This window comes from Lutjanus erythropterus, chromosome 11 (genome assembly GCF_056507025.1).
Source record: "Lutjanus erythropterus isolate fLutEry1 chromosome 11, fLutEry1.hap2, whole genome shotgun sequence".
NCBI lineage: Eukaryota > Metazoa > Chordata > Actinopteri > Lutjaniformes > Lutjanidae > Lutjanus > Lutjanus erythropterus.
The window spans coordinates 25,372,108-25,393,553 of record NC_139327.1 but is presented as its reverse complement, the minus strand read 5'-3'; the positions used below and the strand labels follow the sequence as shown (position 1 = coordinate 25,393,553).

The following is a 21,446-nucleotide window of genomic DNA, read 5'->3' as shown; positions in this document are numbered from 1 at the left end:
TCGACTGTTAAAATAATCACCAACTATTTTGATAATCGAATACATTTTTTGGGGGTCATTTTTTAAGAAGAAATGTCCAAATCCCGTTTTCAGCTTCTCAAATGTGAACATATTCTGGTTATTTTACTCCTCTACAAAGTAAACTGAATAAATTTCTTTTGTGGACTAAACAAGATGTTTGAGGACGTCATCTTGGGTTTTGGGAGACAGTAATTAACATTTTCTGACAATTTTTGGACCAAACAACTTATGAATTAATTGAGAAAGTGATTGACAAATTAATTTCTAATGAAAAGAAGCATTAATTGCAGCCCTAAAATAAAGTCTATGAGGTTAGGACCCTTAATCCTCTCGCTTTGGCTTCAAAATCCTCCCTATTTTTGAGGTCTCAAGCTTGCCAAGTATGTGCCTCACCCTCCCCTTCCAAACATGTAGGAGAACGTTTGGCGGCAGGCAAACTCACGCAAAAGGAAAGGCCCTCTCTAGAGTCAGTGTTTAGTTTGTCCATTCTGGGCAACAGTAGAAACATGGCAGCCTCGGTGGAAGAGGATCTGCGCCTCCTGTAGATATAAATGGTTTATTCTAAGGAAACAAAAACACAATGATTCATCTTTTCATGGGATTATACACTAATGAAAACACACTTGTGAATATATTCAATTTCTATCATATTCTGCTAATAGATCCCCCTAAAATCTTACACACTAGAACTTCAATTGTGTTCCAGGAACATCAAAATAAAATCAGCTTTGTGGGAAAACTGCTTCATTTCATCATACACTTTTTTTCTGTAGCCCAGATGTCCACAGTCCTTCACAAACACACTACAGTTTCAAATTGAAAACACTTGACCAACTGTCGACATGGACTTCTCGCTCGGGCTAATTCATAGAGTGGAAAATGCACTGCTGAATACCAGCATAACGCAGAGGCCAGATGTGCACATTTTAAGGATTCCCCATCTTTAAAATCTGATCCAGACAGATGTGAACTGTGTGCCTCATGAGCTGATGGGTTAAGCAGTGGAGTGACGGGGGTGAGGAGGGTGGGAGGAGGAGGAGGAGGAGGAGCTGTGGGTTTGGGAAGGGGGTTTGGGCTCTGGATGGAGGGGTGAGAAATTGGGGGTAAAGAGGATTACAGGGGCAGCAGCAGGTGTTCTCTGACGCTTCATTTGACCGATATTCATCTCTTATTGTGTGTAAAAGCATCACTAAATCACTATTAATCATAGCTAGTAATTATTAGGGTGGTATTGTTTGGATTTTAACAACTCTGATTCTAATTCTGCTTATCTATTGTTCCTGCGTTGTGTGAAACGCCCATTATCACAGATAAATGTTACCAATGGAAACACTGAGCTAAGCTAATTTTAGCTAAGCAACGGTAATGACCATGATAATAATAATAACTTTATTTATATATTTATTTATATATTGACTGACAAAGCAAAAGCAGGACACCCAAAAAGCAAACAGAAAGGCAAATAGTGAGGCCAAACAAAGGTTAAGCTAAAACTGAGGTAAAATTAAACACAAAGCAAGAGACACAATAACATATTAGAAAAAGACAGAATGACAAAAGAGATGACAACAATAAAAACAAGAAAAAAATGTTAATAGAAAAACTAAATAGAAAAAGAATAATAGGTTTCTGGTTTCTTGAATATTTTGGGGGTTTACTTGAGCTACTTTACTTTAACTATAGAGAGTATCTCGTCCTTGTAAAGTGTTTTGTAGCGTAGCATTTGTTAAAATTGAGGTGACTGCTAAAAGACACACAATTTGTGTTGTTAACCTGCTCGTTAAACAACTTAGCAAATGCTGAGTATAATGCTAGACAAATTAATTAGGTGATGGGGAGACATGCATGCATTGAGCTTACATGTCTATTAGACGCAGACGAATATACAGTGACTGCCACTTTTTCAGCGGATTTGGAAAACTGGGCGGTTGCTGTCTGTTCTCATTCATTCATTCCAGTGATGTTCCATAAAAAACCTTGCATAATGAGTTTTAAGCCTGGAACCAAGCCAACCAACTACGAGATGAATCGTAACCATGAAACATTTGATTCAAAGCAAAAAAAAAAGATTGAAAAATGGTAAAAAAAAAAAAAAAAAAAAAAAAAGGCAAAGTTACAAGACTGTGTAGATTTTTTAGATTTTAAGAGTGAATAAACTACCCATCACATCAAACAAACCTGTGAATGACACCACTTCTTCTTAAATGTGACTTTTGTCATTATTATAGTGTTTACATTGTAAATAACAGTGTTGTAATATGTTGTAGTTTGTGTTGTGTGTGTATATAAATTGTATTCACTGCAGCATAACAACATTTTTTGTACAACTCATACCAAAGGCATGCTGGCGAGGTAGCCATAGCAGGCTGGCTAGCTAGGTAGCCAGCCTGCTAGCAGAACTACCCATCATGGGTGCAGTACACATTTCCATGGTTACAGTAAGCTCTACCAATCAGAGACATCACTGTTACACTTTAGGATGGTGGGTAGTGTAGTGCTTCTCCATGGGATCTCAATAAACCTGTTTGTCGTAAAACTACTACATCAAAAATAAAATTATCTGAATAAAAATCTCCTCCTCAACTACTTGTAGAAGCGTTAAAACAAGACTGATTTGATACAGACTTGTGGCTTCTACAGGAATATATACCATCGTTTCACAATCTCATAGATTGTGGTTAGTCTACCTCGGATGGTTATGAAAATTATGACTAATAATCTAAATCCTATATTCAGAATATGAATATACTCACTGTTAAGGTCTGTGGCCAGGTCGATATACAACAGATGTTTGCAGTACACGATTCGACTTGAAACAAGCGTGAGTTAAATTTGTGTAAGAACCGACACACAGAATCAAAATTAAAATTTCTTAATAACTTTGGAACTGGTTCTTGACAAGGGCAGATATTCCATGCCACAGTTGGTGGGGACCCTGTCCCTGTTGGAGCCACGATGGAGGTTCATGAGTCGGTTTGCTACATCATAGCTACACTAAATTAAAATGATATAGCTAAACTAAAATAACATAGCTACGATAAAATAAAATAATATAGCTATACTTCAATATAGCTATGTGTGCATTAATAACAGAATTGAAGCAGACATTTAAAATTAATGCAAAAGTTACTTTCCCAAATAACTAATTACTTTTATATACAGTAACTGGTAAATTAATTCAGCTAAGTTTGAGAAAAGCAACTGTAATTACTTAATTTCAGTAATTTGTCCAACATTGGTCTCCTGCCTGAGACACAGCGTGAGGGGAGACATCGTGCTGCTGCCAGAGGAGTGCTGACTAAGATTACAGCATGCATCAGAATAAATTACAAAATAATAGATTTGTGTATATTTCTCTCTTCAAAGCATGAGATTTGACACTTACTCAATTATTATATTAAATATTTTGGGAGTAAAGAGATCCATGGCTATAGGTAGGCAGTGGACCAAACCAATGTGAGGCATAATGAGGGGGAGGACACTATCTTTCAAAACTTGAAAACACATTGTTTTGCATCTGTAATTAGCACAGGTGTTTTGTCACAATACAGAGTCCCACAAACATCGACTCGACACTGACAGAAAACAGTGATTATATTTTAATTCTTTTAATCGAAATTATTGCTAGCGAAACATTCCTATCATCCCTACCCAATTCTACACCCTTGGTTCTTGGGCTCTTCAACTCTACTAATTACCCATCATGCCATGCTGAAAATGATCTTTCACATGCCTTAATGGCCTTCTGCTGGTCACACGTGTGATTTATAACTGCTCTGCACTGGCAGGCACAGTAGCTTTGACCAATATCTTGGCCTGTGGTCGTGAATGTGGGAATGTTCATCGTTTAATTTGCTTAAGAGGCAGACATCTCGGTAATTACATTAAACCGAGGAGACAGATGCAACTCCCTGCATCTCTCTTCCTCTTCGCTTTTCTCCCTCTCCTCCCTGCCTGACGCACAGTTCAGACAGAGAAAGAGACATCTAACTGGATACATCCAGGCCACTGTAAATATAGAGCAACCCGACTGACCCTGCCTCCAAAAACTTGGTGCATTGGCGCACACAGAATATTTGTCTCCATGCAGATAAATCCAAAATATTTAATCCTCCCTTCAGCCTCCTTGAACATGCAATAAGGAAAAATAAACAATTCTGCTGACTGGAACAACAAATGCTGAGACTGGCATCTGAACCCCCGCTGGACTTCTGTCCACGGTACATGCCTGCGCTGTTTTGAGCTCTATATTTGACAATGACCTTCCCAAAATATCAGGGAGCTGAGCGCGCTGCGCATGACGCTACAGGCAGAAACAGAAGATACATGCAGCTCATTAACTTTTGTCTTCCATATGCTTCTCATATCATTCAGGAAAGTTGATTTAAATGGTAACACGCGGGGAAATTAAGGCCTCAAACAGTGAGAAGCACAACACACAAACATTCATCCACACATCAGAAATCTATTTTCAGTGCAAGATATTTAATTTCTAAGATGTTTTTAGGTAGCAGAACACGACTCATTCTGCTGTTACAGCTCTATTTGACAGGCTTAAATCACTCAAAACAACGGACAGACTGTATTCTACATATTATAATAAGTTTTTCTTCTCTGACCTGCCAGCCGTCTCTCCCGGACATTCCTCCACAGCAGATCCCAAGCCTTGGACGTGGAGTCCCGCAGCTGCTCGCTGATGGACCGCCGCAGCTGTAGCTTGGCAGACCTTCGCGGGGTTGTCATTGTGGTGCAGCCGGACTCATATTCATTCCCTGACTATATAAAAAAATCAGCGCTCTCCCGTTATTCCTCAGTGTATTTCCTCCTGTGTTTATTCCAGCACCGGCTGCCCGGGTCGGTGCGCTCCCTCCCGGCCGCCGCAGCCGCCGCCGCTGCTGCGTCTTCCTGCCGCAATGGTCGTCACCGCTTCACCTGGTGTAAAAGCTCCTCAGCGCTGCGTCACCTTCCTGCACCAGCGGAGGCGGATAATCAGGTCCTATTCGCAGGATCTTGTGGAGCCACTAAAGATTTAAGTCATCCAGTATTTCATCCGGCTCCTCTCAGCCCGACTCATCCGGTGTGAAGGTGCAGCCGCAGCGTCTCAACATAACTTCTGCATGTGAGTCTGGACCTCTGACATGGAGAGCCAGATGTGAGAGGCGGTTTTCTCCCTCCCTCCCTCCCTCACTCCCCGTGTCTAACACACTCTCTCTCCTTCTCTCTGTCTCACACACACACACCAAACCTACATGTTCTCCACGACCCAAACCCACCCACTCACCCAAACAAGGATCTCTTTCAATCCCCCTGATACACACTAATAACACACAGTCATGCCACACACACACCCGTGCACACAAGTTGTGTTGCCAGGAAAAGCTTTCCTTATACAGCAGCATCTCTGGTCATTCAGTCACAAATGTGACCTCACAGAGCAGCTGTACAAACTGTAGCAACTACATCTACAAGGATTAGTCGATTAATCGAGGAGTCATCAAAAGAAAATTCATTTCCAACTACTTTTCAAGCAAAAATGTCAAACATTTGCTGGTTCCAGTGTCTTTAAATGTAAAGATTTGCTGCTTTACTTTGTCATTTATAATGAATTACGAGTCTTTCGGACTGTTTGGTTGAACAAAAGAAGCTGTTTGAAGATGTCACTGAACATTTTTCAGAATTTTATACACTAAACAATGAAATTAATTAGCAGATTAATCCATATTGGACATCCAACTGACACCATAATTTTCCTTATAAACATGTGCCATACTGTATCTTTCACAATATATTATTAAACTTTTTTCATAACAAAAAAAAAAATCATATTGTGATAATGGCAATACTGTTGCCAGAATGATGTCCATTAAACACAGCAACAAGAAGAATGGCTGAAAGTGAAAGTGACATTGCTACAGGCTCCCAGAAAGGTGAGCGACTTCAGCAGTGTGGAAGAGGTGTAATTATAAAGCATTAGATGTACAACAAACCACGGTAATATGGGTGAACAACAGGGGCAACATAACAAACTCATTTCACCTCCTAAAGCGTCCAGTTGAATACAATGAGAGCCAAAAATCCCACGAGGAGAGCTCAACAGCTGTTGTGAGCTGTACGTAAAAAATTATTTTCAGTATTTTCTGTGTCACGGCATACCCTAAAACAGTGGTTCCCAACAATTTCCTGGCAGGGGCCCCCCTTCAGAAGCTGGAAAAAGTTGATGCCCCTCCAACGCACAATTATTATCAATCATTAACAAAAATCAGGGATTTTTTAAACTTTAGTTAAATAAAGGTCAGCATGTTAGCATCAGCAAACTCGTTTGTTTATTTCCCAACATAAATCATATTAATTTATTCTTTGTTTCACTATATTTATCTCTTGGTGACCCATGCCCCCCCCCCATGTAAAGCATGTTACAGCTTAGCCGAGGAGGATGTCATTAACGTTTACATTCCATAATGTCATGAGCATGAGCCTTTCATCCGTGCATAGATGCACGCTTCATTCTGCACTGTGATACTGTTTTGCAGGCTCAGTAGAAAGAAAACAGTTGCTGCATGAAACTCCTCCTAACAACATCTGTGGATAATCTTGAGTAAGCAGGTCCTGATTTCTGGAAAGACACGTTGCTGTTGAGTTTTTCAAATGTATTTGCTGGGCTTTGAGCACCACCAGCTGAGTGCCATTTAGTTAAACTATATTGGAGAGAAGGAAGACATTTCTACGGCCGATATCTCCAAATCTCTGCACTCACACCGCTCACACCAAAGCTGTCTAGATGGATCTAGATGTATTTTTGATTTTGGGAGTAAATTGACCCTTCAAAGCTGTCTAAGAAAGAAAAACACAACAAAATGGACAACGGAATCTGGGGCATGTTTTGCAAGTGTTTCAGTGGGTTTTTCCTTTAACTGCACAAGCAGGTGATTGCTTCACAATATGAGTGACTGAATATGAGCACGACTAACTGAGATAAAAACTGTACAAGTCAGCTTGACCACCTAAAATGAAAGCACACACACATCGACCGTCTGAGCTCTTTGTGAGTCATGTTCATCCCTCTGACAGGTTGAGAGTTTTGGGAATCTCACTCTGAGCTCTGAGTTTCTCCCGTGTTATCCCAGGAATGCCAGACAGAGTGATCAGGACGCTCCTCAGCTGCTGTCCGCCTGACACCATCGGATGTCCTGTTTGTGGTGTTGAGTTCCAGGTCAGAAGGGACCCACGAGCAGAGACCTGATTCGACATTTCGGCCTGTCGAAACACGCTTGACATCCCGAGTCGTCAGCACAATCCTGCACTTATCTGGACACCGAATACCACTTTACTGTTTGACCGTCAAAAACTGGGCTATGAATAATCGCTTGAGGATGAACAATTTACTTTTCTTCCTAAAATGTGACTTCTGCAGTTGGATTTGTTCTCCATCAAACATGCAGCTCACATGTTGAAGGGTGTGGGCTGGAGTTCATGGCCCGACTTTCTCTGCCGTGCCCTGGCATGGCCTGGTGTCCGATGACAGTGTAGCTGTGGAGAGAACCGGTGATTTATATTCCTGCTGAGACCACGGTAAGATTGATGGCTGGTGCTGGCAGTCAGCAGTGATGAGAGGGAAAGTGGTTTGGAGGGAGGGGATGATGAACAATGGGAAGCTGAGTGGAGATGGAATGAAAGAAGGAAGGAACTGAGGAGCTGAGGGGAGAGTCGATCAACAAGACCACCAACGTATAGAAGATCCGGTGTGGGACAAGAAGAAACAATAAAACATACTATATAATGCACGTCATGGATTAAAATATCTGATGAAATTTCCTTTTCTGCTCTGCTTCGCTTCTAATAAAGCAGCTTAATGAGATTCACGCGCATTGTATTTGCAAATGGAGGCTGAAAGTCACACGACATGTTAGCCTCATATACAATTAGACTCAAATAAATGAAAGGGAGGAGACTGGGAATAATGGGGCAGTTATTTTGGTGTTTGACAGAGTCACACTGAAAAACAAGTTGGTGGAGAGAGAGACATTTTCTTTTGATGCATAATATAAACGCAGTCATGGCCTTCCTTTTCTACTTTCATATTTTTTAACATAAACTACCAGTGTAACCTATTAATTCTAGACATTACTGGATGGATGGGTGCTGGGAAGGGTGGGAAGATATAGAACGATGTGACTTGCACCTCTGTTGTTATGCCTTTATACTGTTATTCACCTGTAAGTTGGAAAAAAAAAGAAATAAAAATATTATTTTTAAAAAAGATTTTCTCTTTTGATTTTTTATTTTATTTTCTAAAAATTAGATTCATGGTTACATTTCATCACATTAGTGTGAAGTTAACGTATGCACACCAGCATGACAATTTTTCATCTCCAAATGGTATTACACATACCGATGTGAAATATAGTGGCATTTTTCATCATGGATTAATCAGCAGATTATTTTTTCGATTAAAACTAGGGTCCATAAAATGAATGAAAATGGTGAAAAATATCGATCACTGTTTCCTAAAGCCCAAGATGACGTCTTCAAATGTCGCGTTTTGTCCAAAACTCAAAGATATTCAGTTTACTGTTATAGAGGAGTTAAGAAACCAGAAAATAAATATTCACATTTAAGAAGATCGAATCAGACAATTAACCATTTATCAAAGTAGCTGACGATTAGTTTAGAAGTTGATAACTAATTAATTAATCATAATGAACATAAACAGCGAACATGGTTATTGTTTGTACCCACTTTTATCAAGCTAAAATGTTAGTAGTAAGAAGTTTTAGTTGCACTCTGCCATTCTTGTGTGACAAGTGTGCCACAGCTCTAGCGATACATCTGCCAAGCCTTGTAGAAGACTCTGGTCTGTCACAATGAGTGAACGGGCAGAATGCATGCAGTAAGGTAGATATGTAGGTATATAGGCAGATAGGCCATTCAATGATTTAATTCAGGGTTTATTACAGGCCTGCAACAGCCACAGCTACCGGATTGTCAAAGCCTTTGATTTATTTATTCATTGGACAGAAAGATAATTTCAAATAATATAAGAAAAATGCTTCTAAAATACATTTCCTACTCTAGCTTTCATCATTTAAAATGCAAGAAAATATTGATAAATGCCCCTCACAATTTCTTAAAGCCCTAAGTAACATCTTCAAAGTCTTATTTTGTCCAACCAACAGTCCAAAACCTAAAGATAGTATGTTTAATATCACATAAGACAAAGAAAAGAAGCAAATCCTCACAAGTGAGATGCTGGAGCCAGAGATTTTTTTTGTTTTTTTTTACATTTTTGCTTCAAAAAATGACTTAAACGATGAATAAATTCTTAAAATAGATTTTCTGTCAATCAAGTAAGCAATTAATTGATTGTTGTTCTTTAAGCTCTCATCAAATATCAGTCATATTTTCAAGGGTAAGCTTCTCTTTCATAGCCAAACTATTGACTGGAGGGTAATAACAGATGCAATCATCTGAAACAGTTGAATCAGCTCTATTTGTGGATTTGGATCCCAAGCTGGCAGGAGACCACGACACATGCAGGCGTATGGCATTGATCTGGGAGCACTGATGCCAAGGATCCCTTAAAAGAAGATGTAGGCACTGGGCGCTGTCGTGCAGGCTTATATTCTGAGTGGGAGAGCACTAATCATGTTGAGGAGAGGACTGAAAAAGCAGGCAGGAGAGGAGGTGGTAAACAGGTCTGTGCCATCAGCAAAAAAAAAAAAGAAGATTGGAGAAAAGAGAGACTGCTGAAAATATGATGATGACAGCAGGTGATGGGAACAAAACTGTGTGGGACTACAGCATGTACAAGCACACGAAAAACCACCAAACGTCTTAAAAAGCATTCTGAAAGACAAAAACAAGGTCCTTATTTCAGATCGCATGAACCTACAGTTTCCTATTATATCTGTGAGCCTATAGTCTGGTACTGCTAGACTCATTTGCAAATGTGAAATGTGAATCAGTCAGGGTTTGTTTAATACTGATGCGATAGCAGATCCAAAAGAGTGCTCCACATCAGCGGCAGCTATCCTGGTTATCTACAAAAGTGCCTCAAAGACTTATATCTCACACACAGCCTATATTAGATAAATGGTTGTGATTGTCACGGGCCAGGTCGGCTGTAAATCTGTCTAAACAGGAGAGAGAGCAGACGCATCTGCCAGAGCACATAAAACATGTGCTCAGGTTAAGGGTTAAATGGGTTGTTATATGGCATGTTGCTGAATGGTGGAAAGGTTTTCTGTCCTGTTATATTGTATTTATTAAAATATGGACTTGATGATGAAATTTTGCTTTGCATGACTGCATTTTATACATCATTGTACATCTGCAGTCAGTTCCTCAAGGAAGAACAAACATGCCTGACAGTCATAAAAATAAAAATAAAGTCTGTATGACAGATTGCATGTGCACCTTAAATTTTTTCCATGTTGTTTGTACAATTGCATGTGTGTGGTAGAAGTTATAACCAATATACACATACACCAACATTATTTTACGACCATGAAACACAGTATAGAGACAAATAGACATGAATAGCAAATGTATGGAAATAAAATTAGACCCACACTAATATAAAGCATGCATAAACTAATGTATAAATGAATACACATGTACTTGGTTATACACACGTTACCTTGTGACCCGTGTTCCCTGTGCAAATGTGTGTGGGCTGCAGGATTAAGGGATTTTAGCACATTATCACAGCCACCTAAAGGCACGACTGGCTTATAATCAGAACACTCTGACATAACTCTGAGGAGCACAAGATTAAGTACCACTGACATTTTCTGAATTTTCTTAAATCCTTTCAAACATTTACTGGTATGTAGTCCTATGGTAAATATATCTGGATAAGCAGAGGAGAGACTGAAAAGATGCTTGAAGCATGATTTGGGGAAAAGGGTTATAATTTAAATTTGCACAAAACCTGGTTTTGTGAAAAGTTAATCCAAAATACTGTATTGAGAAGGTGCAGAAATTGTTATTTTGATGTATTCATTCATTCTTCTTCTCCTGGGAATGTTGACGTGTCTCAATGAAAATGGGTTCTATGGGTACCCAAGAGTCTCTTCTTTACAGAGATGTCCACTTTTTTTTTTTTTGCATGCAATTAAAATAAGTTATTTTCGCCCATCTACTAAAAATGGTGTATTTGAATATTCCTGCATACTGGGGTCAATAAACAGCATTAGAATTAAATTAGGTATGACTGGAAAACTAAGTCTTGTGGATCTCGAGAAGCATTTTTTGAAAACTGAATATGATAGCATTGGAATTAAATTCAGCTACTGTGGGTGATCTAACAAGATTCTATACAAAAACATTAATTTTCTGAATAGCCACAACTTCCACTGAGACATGCAGGCTCTGATCTATGAACAGACAACATCAAGAGTAAATTATTTTGAATTTGACTTAACGATTTTGAAAAAATATCTGATTGTGATTATTTTGACTGATATTATAATTGCAATATGATTTGCAGTGTCAGAATGAATGATCATGTTTACATCATTATTCTCATTTTCACTGAAAACATATTAAATGAATATGGTGTGATTTTTACGGTAATCTGTACCAAACAAAGATGTTTTCTTAAAGGTGCCACAAGGGATTCTGTTATTTTGTGGCGAGTCACCAGCCCAAAGTGTCAGTATTTGTAGATCTTTGAATGACACTCAGCAATCAACTATCTTTCTCCAGAATCGCTTACTGCACCGTTAAGTCTGTACAATATGATGTGCAAGCCAAGAGACCTCTGCAGCACATCAGCATTCAATTTAAAATGGTATTTTGACACCTTAATAAATATTGCACCTCTTGCGGTTTGAAATTTGAGGACATTTGGTGATTTTGCTAAAATTTTGATTAACTGTTCAGTCCTACTGAGTGCACTTTCCTAGTATGCAGACTGAAATGTCTTGCACCGATAACTCACTTGCAGCACTGTCTTTATTGCCATGCAACTGGAAATACAATTGGACTTGGTGGTGGAGATTGAAACTCATCAGTTCTCACAATTCAAGCCTCAATTCTGACCCTTGCTATCTATTTTATAAGCAAGATCAGCACAAAACAAGGTAATTGTACTAATGTGGGACTCTAAAAGTGTCAAAACAGTGACAGTGATATGTTCGAAACAGAGTACATTATGAGTTGAAGTCGAGAGACAGAAACAGTGAGAACAAAAGAGACCACAGGTCAGAAATGAAACACTTCTGTGGGAACACTACAAAACTTCCAATGACTTTGATCCGGCCTGAGTTTTATATTCCTCCTCTGTGATGTTGCAGGCTGTGATATGTGGATCGGTAAGCTGGTCCCTGAGGTCAACCTCTCAACCCGTGCAGGGAGCTAGAACACCACAGGAACACTGTCTCTAGCAGCGGCCAATCAAAACATCAACCTAACACATTCCAGGGCTCAAACAGCCAATCAAAGCAGCACAATGGACATGTTCTGGACAGGACCCGGGATCTGATTTTCAGAACAAATACACAGCAGAGCATGGGCGTCTCCACCGGGAGAGCAATCAGATCTCACAGTGGTTACAGAAATGGACAGGGCTGGTTTGGAGAGGGCTGCTGTCTTCTAGAGACAGAAAAATGAGGAGGAGGAGCAGCAGGGAAGGGAGGTCAAGCTTCTTCCTTGTCTTCCTGTCAGGTCATCTGAGGTTAGGGCAGTTTGTCAAATGAGCACAGATTGCATGTGATTGCCATAAAGATGCATGCATCTACAGAGACAGACCACAAAAGGCTCTTGAGCACCTGCAGTTTGGCCTCCAAGAGAAGAGTGTCCTTTTTCTGAGGTGTTTTTTAAATAAATAAATAAATTACTGTTCACACACAGACAGCCTGCCCTTCTAAGCATTGTGTGGGCATGAGTCATGTTGCACACATACGCACACAGCAGTCGGTGTAAGTCAGTCAGCATGATTAGTTTGAAGCAGATGTCTTGTATGTCACCAAACAATGTATGAACATACTATCATTTTTATTTTATATTGATACTGTAATGGACTGGATTAATTCTTGACGGTCCCTTTGTTAAGAGACAGGTGTTCAGTTAAGGTAAAATGACTGTTTAATGCAATTACTGAGATTTCCAGGATGCCAGTGAACATATTTTATGCTTAGAAGTTGTGAAGTGTGTCAGTCATTGCAGCTACCTATTTTGTATGACGGTGATGTGATTGGCAGAGAGTTAAGGAGGATGTTTGCTGCTGACTATAAGCCAGAGCCAAACTAAGACACTAGTACTGAGAGCACAAGGAAGCAGATAGGTTTTGTTGTTTTGGCGTCGGCAACGGTCTACTGCACCCTATGTACTAGCCTCTAAAAAAGTGCTATCAAAACAAGCTAACGTCTCTTAGCCTTGTAACTAAAGGACGCTCCATGTGGTGTTGGAAATAAAAAGCTTCATCCATGGGGTAGGTGATTGCTGTGACTCCTCTGTGGTGAGAGAGATGCAAGAAGATCTGAAAACAAATGACTGGCTGCCAAGACTGGCTCGGGCTGTGCAGGCCACACCAGAGACAAACATGTCACCCAGTCAATTAATATACTGATGCGCTTTGGGAATTTCTTGCCACTATTTGAACAAATAGGGTCTTTCTCTGTTTGAACTATTGAACCACCTATCTTGCCTTTTGCTAGTCATGTGGGAATCAGTAGAATATGATGAGTTCTTGTGTCCCATCCACTGAACTTTTGCAGCTTTAATATTGTCTTACGGTCCAGAGGGTGAGGTAAGAGATGGGCTTGCTAACATGCTGGGAGAACATACTCAAATGCACTCATGCATTCATTTCTTTGCATGTATCATTAATTATCAAGTAACAGTATTTGAATTAAACCAGTCACAGCCATAGGTTTGTTTTAAATACATACAGTACATTTAAATATCCCCTGAACAGTGTTAGAAAAGTAGTCATTCTAGGCATGTATTTATATAATTATTTGCAAAAATGACCTTTCATGAGTTGGGCCCATGCCTTTCAAACATCTTCTGCTTGTCCCTGCAAAGATGCTCAAAAAAGATCCTCTCTCATATTTTCGTTGGATGTCTTCAAAGGTTAGAGATGCTTTTAAAAATACCAAGACTTAAGTAATCATTATATATATATATGTGTAAGTTTTCTGTCACTGAGAGACCGTCAGTATCACTGTAAAAAGTCTGTGGCTGCATGTGCACACAGAGTCTGGGTTAACGGGTTCAGGCTGATCAATAATTTAACAGATTACGTGATCAAGGACTGTGACAAAACCATCTTGTGCAACCCGCTCCTCTCTCCCAGCTTCCTTAAATTTGCATGTGTGCTCAGCTACCCTCTTTCCCTTCCTCTTCTTCCTCTCCCTGCTCATTTTTTCTGCTCTTCATCCCTGCCACTCTCTCCCTGGTCTCTGTCTTCTATTTTCAGCAACATTCATCAGTCATTCAGGCCAAACTGCTCAGCTCTCCTGACTCTACTGTTTGAGACTGAAACGCACATGCATACATAACTCGGCCGTACTTATACTGCATGTCACCTCAGCAGCTGCTCTTGTGAAATCTTGAGGCGCACTGCAATCAAAACTAAACAAACGAGGAACCCAGATGGAGAATCATCTTCACACAGCAGAAGAATCCAGAAACATTTTTCATCCTATAAAATAAATTGACAGCTTGTTACCTTGAGTGAACACCACCAGTCTGCTTAAAGTGGAAAACCTCCAGATTAAATGAAACCATTGAACAGATGGCACTGTGTGACCTTGACCTAAATTCCTCACAAATACTATCTGTAATGATCCTTGAGAGCACACACTGTGCACACACACACACAAACCTAATCATCTTACTATGAATTGACATAGTAATTCCATATGTTGCTCACTTCCTCAAAAAGCATTTTGCAGAGCAGCGCTGCAGGATTTAAATCACAACATCTGTTTATGTGTTCATTCATGATTGTGTTCTTTACCATCAATTCGGGCTGTGCCCAATGTCTTTTTTTTTTCTTTTACATTCAAAGCTTCTAGGTTTTCGAATGAAGCTTCAAACGTCTGTTGTCATATTTTATGATGTTACCACCCTGAAAAAAATTAAATCCTCAATTTGAAAATAGTGCTTAATTTGATTAAATGAATAAGGTGCTTGCGTCCACATTTTCCTCTGATAGAAAAGCACTAGCAAGGTGGTGGGAAAATGCTGAGATGAAGCACTTATGTGATTTGAGTAACGATGCACGGACCGCTGTTACTTCTCACAGAGTCAGTCAAACAGAATGTGGACCCAGCTGTCAATTGTTTTAAATTGTTTTCACACGGAATGTATTGAATGACCACATTTCCCAAAATCCATGAACTATTTTCTCATTTATGCTCCATTACCTGCAAAACACTCCATATCAGCAGCACATTCACACAGAAAGATGGTAGATTTTGTGCATTTCCACAGTGACCATACTGAAATCTTTAATAGTGGATGGGCTGTGCAACTTTTTTGGAAAATGCTGCAAACATCAAATTCAGAATGAGTGTATATACAAAAAACTGTTTGAAAAGTGAATCAATTTGAACGTTAAATATCTTGTATTTGTACTGGTTTCAACTGAATATCTTTCAGAAATGTTTTTGTTAATCACTTCATTCTGTTTTTATGTACCTTTTACACATTGTTCCAACTTTTCTTTTTGTTGTAAAAGAAGTCAATGCAGTGATTAATCTTAAACAAAACAATCTCGATTGTGCAAAGAAAATAACTCCTTTCTCATATATCAAAGCTTTAAACATAAACCAGTACTGCTATGTTTAGTATTCGGCGGTGATACTGTCAACTTGACCCTTGACTTTGATACATCAGAGAGACACTGTGATTGACAGGTGCTCCTCGCAAAAGCAAAAGGCGGCGAAGACTCAGCAAGAGAGGGAATGAGGAGAGGAAGACAGACGATGGTGGCACTGCAGATCAGGACAGCAATGACCCAAATTAAGACAAAAAGTAAAACAAAGATGTGAAGTCATTTTTATTAAAAGCTTGAAGACATTTGATTTTCCACTGGAGGACAGACAAAGAACGTCTGAGTGGAAACTATTCAGACTTTCCTACCTGACATTTAAGTTTGATCAGTGGGCAACGTCACAAAAATACAGCACAGTGGAAGAAATAATGCATATTTCTTGTTATTCTAGGATCCATATGCTTATCGTGTGTCATCATAAACGAGCCAACATTTTACCCATCTGCTCACATGAGCTTGAATCAACAGTATCAGCGTGTCTCTGTCAATATTTCTGCACCAGCCGTTGAGGAATGCTGCTCTGGTCAGTTCCTTCAGAAAAATGGGCCAGGAGGAAAGTGGGTCAGGAGCTAATTCAGAGTGTCTATCCCCCACACTCTCCAATAACAACAACAACAACTTCCCTTGTCCAGCCTGCTGCGCGGAGACGTCTGTTGACATCGTCCACCTCCTATTCTGGAGACTGGATCACCTACAGCAGCAGATGGCTATCACTGTGGCCTGCCTGAGCCCGGGGCGACACAAAGCAAAGGACCACAGAGGAGAGATGATACAGATGGGAAATGGGGGGAAACCAGGGCTGGAAACATGGGAAGCAGACTGGGCCTGAGGTATAAAGTATGGAACTGAATGGGGAGGGGGTAGACGTCGTATTTGGAGACAGACGCTGGGGTTTGAAAGCTGAGTGCAGAGGGCTACAGGGTGCAGACTTTGGTATGGAAGTTGCAGGACCTGGGGCAGGACCAAGAGGGGGAACAATAGCTAATGGACATGGAGGAAACTCCACAGGTCATGGGAGTGCAGATCACATGCTGATAGGAGGCCTTGTTGCTGAGTGTCTCATTTTAAAGGCACTTAGGAGCGATACACATATAGTGAAGTTTGTAGCTGTTAAAATAAGCATTCTAGCAGGAAAATCCTCAAGGACCGACTTCCTTCCTCGAGCCGTTCTCTGTGCTGGTATAAGGTTGCAGGACCACACACAAACACACAAGTGTGTACACAAATATGCACTCATACGTGTGACGCCAAACACACATGCCAACACATACACACAGAAATACGCAAGTGGTGGAGTCTCAGGTGCACATTAGTGGTGCTTAAGCTGTCAAACATAATGGTATTTTTGTTTATGAGCAAACTATCACCATTATCCTCACATATGTGGATTAACTGAAAATGGCACTCATTTTCACTGATCATCACAAACATTATGAGTGTATAATTAACATAAACGTTAAGACTGAAGAGTAATATATATATGCATATTTGCAGTAGAGTCAGGTGAGATAGAATCGGCAGCTGTTTTGCACCAAAAAGCAGACAGTAGCGACTAGCTGGTGAGTATAGTTGAGATTTTAGCAGCTAAAGATCCAGATATTTTTCTCAGGAGTTGGTGGAGACCAAAACAGAGCTAAAACGCACACGCACAGAGAAATGGCTGGACTAAAATGAAGAAACCAGAGAAATATCTGTACATTATTGGGCTAAACAAAAAATCTGTCAAAACTCCTTGGGTATCAAAATTTGGTATCGAATGAATTAATTTTTTAAAAAACAGTAGTATTTTGGTCTGTGCATAAAAGTATTAAAGTTCAATACCCAGCCCTAATCATGCCTTCGAATCGTAGGCTACAATGCAAGTCAGAATACAACAAACTGTAATCAGCATGTGTCATCCATCTGTGCTGCCATAGTAGTAAACAATGAAGCTAAGCAAGCATTGAGCCCTTGCAATAGACAGACAAGAGATGTAAGATGGGTATCCTAAATTTCTGACACCATCAGAATTTTGCCCCAGGCTATCCACTGAAGCAAGATCATGACAACGGTGTCTTTGAACTTCTCTCACAGTGATGCAGGAATATCATCATGTTTCACGTTCACACTATACCTGGGATCTTTTGTCTTGGAGAGCCCAAAAGTGTCTAATATGACATCTTATGCCATAAGTCTTATGCATGTTCTTTACACATGAAGAAAAAATGCTTTGGAAGCAACACACAAAATTCATATGCAAAGTGGAAAGCAGCAAACAGTTACAGTAAAACAAATCAAGATGGAAAATTGACGTGGAAAAAAAAACCAATCACAGGGGAGCTCGAGTTACAGTTTGAATGGTCAGAGGAGACAGCAGAGGGCAGAAAGACAGAGGAGAAATGAAAAGGGAGAGGTGAAGGAAGAAACAGAGGGAGAGACTGGGACTGCAGCCAAATCCACTTCCAGACTTGTTAAAGCACTGCTGCACACTCCTGCAATATTCAACACACAAACACACACAGGCTCACTTACCAAGCACTGAGTTAATAAGGGACCTCCTAGCATCGCAAACCTTTAATGTATGCACTCTGGTGGGTCCACACACACATATTAACACCACAACAAGCCACCATCATTAAGTTATAAAGGTTTATTGCAAGTTAATTGCTGAGCCGACTCGTTTTCTGCGTGAGGTATCTTATGCATAGTGGCAGTAGTGGAGGTGTTCACACAAATACACACACATTTGCAGACACATGGACAGATCGAGGCCTCCGACTCTTTTAGCACTTTTACACAAGTTAAGGAAGCGTGCGACCTTATTAAATACTAAAACGAGAGAAAAACATTTGGGTTAAATAGCAGCATGACACCGCCTCTAGGAAAATGTACGTATAAAGTCTGCAGGAGCCATAAATCAGCTGAATCCCTCCAGTCAGTCATATTAAAAACATATTACAGACATGCACAGGACACGCTAAAAGGATTCAGGGGCCAGAGGTCGAGATTACCCACAGCCTCCCCGAGCGCTTTCCAATAATGTGAACGTTCTCATGGATTATATGTTTTTTTTATAATCCTGGACTGCAGTGAAAGTGGACAGAATGTGTGTCAGTGTGTGTTTCGGTCAGGCCGAGGTCATCAGCAGTTTATCAGCTGCTCTAAAACAGCAGCACTCTTCCAAAATATCTTTGAGGGGTAATTTTTGCCAGCAGTAGTAATGTGCTCATCCAGTTTGTCTGAAAACATGTGGAGCTGTAATGAACAGTTGCAATAAAACTACATTCACATGCCGGACTCTAAATCATTAAATATGGCAAAGTTTCAACTAGAAAAGCTGAGTGTATATAATGAGTCATTTATATTAGTTTTGATGTTTAATTCTACATTTTAGATGTTAGTATTTATTTTTCCAAAATGGATATACAGTATTCTGCGATGAAGCCATTCTTTTTTAGATTATTTTTTTTCCTTTATTAGGATAGGACAGCTGAAGACATGACAGGACAGGGGGAGAGAGACAGGGAATGAAACACAGCAAATGTACCGCAGGTGGGAATCGAACCGGCAGCCCCAACACATGGTGCGCACGCCCTACCAACCGAGCCACAGGGGCGCCCAAGCCATTCATTTTTAAGAGTTATGCACTTGGGAGTGGCAGAGAGTTACTGTTATTGATCAAAGGTGGGTAGTCGTTATTTTGCAAGTGTTTTGCGTTAAGTAAATCACAAGGCACGGCTATGAAGAACCATGTCAAGCGCCATGTCAAGACCAAGTCACACGTCCTAAACTTTGTGTTTCAAGTACTTAACAATTGTATATTCTGTCTGCTGGTCTGAGAGAGGCAAATTCAAACCACTTCTGGTGGACAACCATGGAACCAATGTTCATTTAAACTGATTTTATTCATTATTGATGCTTTTATTTATTTATTTTTTACATTTTTAATTGTCTTTTATTGCTTTTTACTTCTTGTTGCCACTTATATGTAAGTTTATCTTTGTTTTTTCTGTATCTAAGTGCTTTTATTTATTTTTTTTGTTTTTGTTTTTTTGTAATATATTTACCAGTTAAAATAAAGGTGGAATGAATGAACCTTGGATAAAATATTCCATGGTAGTCACTGGCGAAAGACAAATCAGTGTTTGATCCTGATTAATTGTGCCACGAAATACACATATGATGTTTTTCAATTTAAAAGATAATTTTACAAGTCCTATTTGTGATAAAACTGGGTATCAGACTGTGAAGGTACATAATTAGATAGACCACAAACCCAACGGTTGCATAAGTGATGTCATGACTTTCTCCCTCCCAAAGCTAACGTTAGCAGCTGAAGTTATGATGTCTGCGTGTACTTGTACCAGGATATATCACACGAGTAACAGGTCTCACTTGTTCTTTTGCATGGTGGCTGAAAAAAGGACCTGGCGTCACTAGATTAAAAACTTTAGGTAAGCTAATGTTACGAGGGATAGTAATGTTGGTGTCTGTGACGTATTTTGTACGAAATGTTGAAAGCTGAGTGGTTTCATTCACTTTCTATGCCGAAAGCACCTTTCTTTACTGCATCTGCAATTAGATCTGCGGTTGTAATTTTAAGTATTTCAATTTTAATTAAAAGAAAGTGAAGAATCAATTTGATCGTTCTTTTTTATAACATCATTTTTCTGTCTTTGACCTTATGGAGGATATCAAGTCATTCCAAGTCAAAAGGATGAAGTCCAAGCTAACTCAAGAGTCACTGGTGTTAAAATCTTTTTGACCTGATTTGTGATTCAAATCCAAGTCATCTGACTCAAGTGTCACCTTTCAGGGAATGAAAACATACTTATGAATATTATATTCCATTTCTGCCATATTCTCATTAAGGCCTAGACCTAGACCTTTAAATGAGGATTGAATGTAGACTCTGCGTGGCACTTTCTGGCAGGTCAACTGAGAAACAATCTATCTGGACTTATTATTTCTCAGAAAGTCCAATTAAATTGTTCTAATCCATAATCATAAGTTTAGAAGTGAGTTAAGATGCTGAAAAATCAGGTTTTGTGTAAGTGAGGTAACAGTCTACAGACCGGAGGTGACCTCAAAGATTAAGAGCTTGTTGAAATCCAAACTAAGTTGAGATCAAGTAAAGCGCTTAAGCATCTACACAAAAATACTCCTCTGTTATTGCATATTAATTCTTTAGAAAAAATGTATTGACAATAAATCCTTTCATCTATGCAAGGATTAAAACATTTTCCTCGGTGGCTCGAGGGCAGATTCGATTAAAACCACATACCATCATAGCATGCATTCCCCTTCATAAACACACCCTCAGACACTCAAGAAAAAAGTCACACAAAAAGACAGAAAGCACATCAAAAGATACACACTGAGGATGATTACAAAAAGCCTGATAAGGAGACCCCCTCCCCAGCAGAGAGCACAGGTAGTTCTGGTTAAAACTCCTGTGAGGAATGCCCCCCTTTATCTGTCTGGGTGCAGAGTGAATGTCAGCTATGCGAGCAGAGATATGTGCGTATCATATCCTGTCCCTCTGCAGCCCACACAGGCCGACAAACACTGATTGATTGGATGGGATTTCTGTCACAGAGCCAAAGTGTTTCCTCGTATCACAGGAGAAAATAAACACTCTCAAGCGAGAAAACAAACCTGA

The 21,446-nt window shown here is 39.7% G+C and overlaps 1 protein-coding gene across 3 annotated transcripts in view; it reads right to left on the bottom strand.

Moving 5' to 3' along the window:
- The window catches only part of stard13a (StAR related lipid transfer domain containing 13a), an 80,627-nt gene that overhangs the window by 38,160 nt on the left and 21,021 nt on the right, over nt 1-21,446 (bottom strand). The window contains exon 1 of one of the 3 annotated variants that reach the window (XM_084729801.1): nt 4,641-5,076. The exons of the other annotated variants lie outside the window; for them this stretch is intronic. Coding sequence (XP_084585927.1) covers nt 4,641-4,764 — 124 coding nt within the window. The 5' untranslated portion in view covers nt 4,765-5,076. Of the gene's footprint in view, nt 1-4,640; nt 5,077-21,446 lie in introns of those variants that run through there. 3 annotated transcript variants of the gene reach the window in all.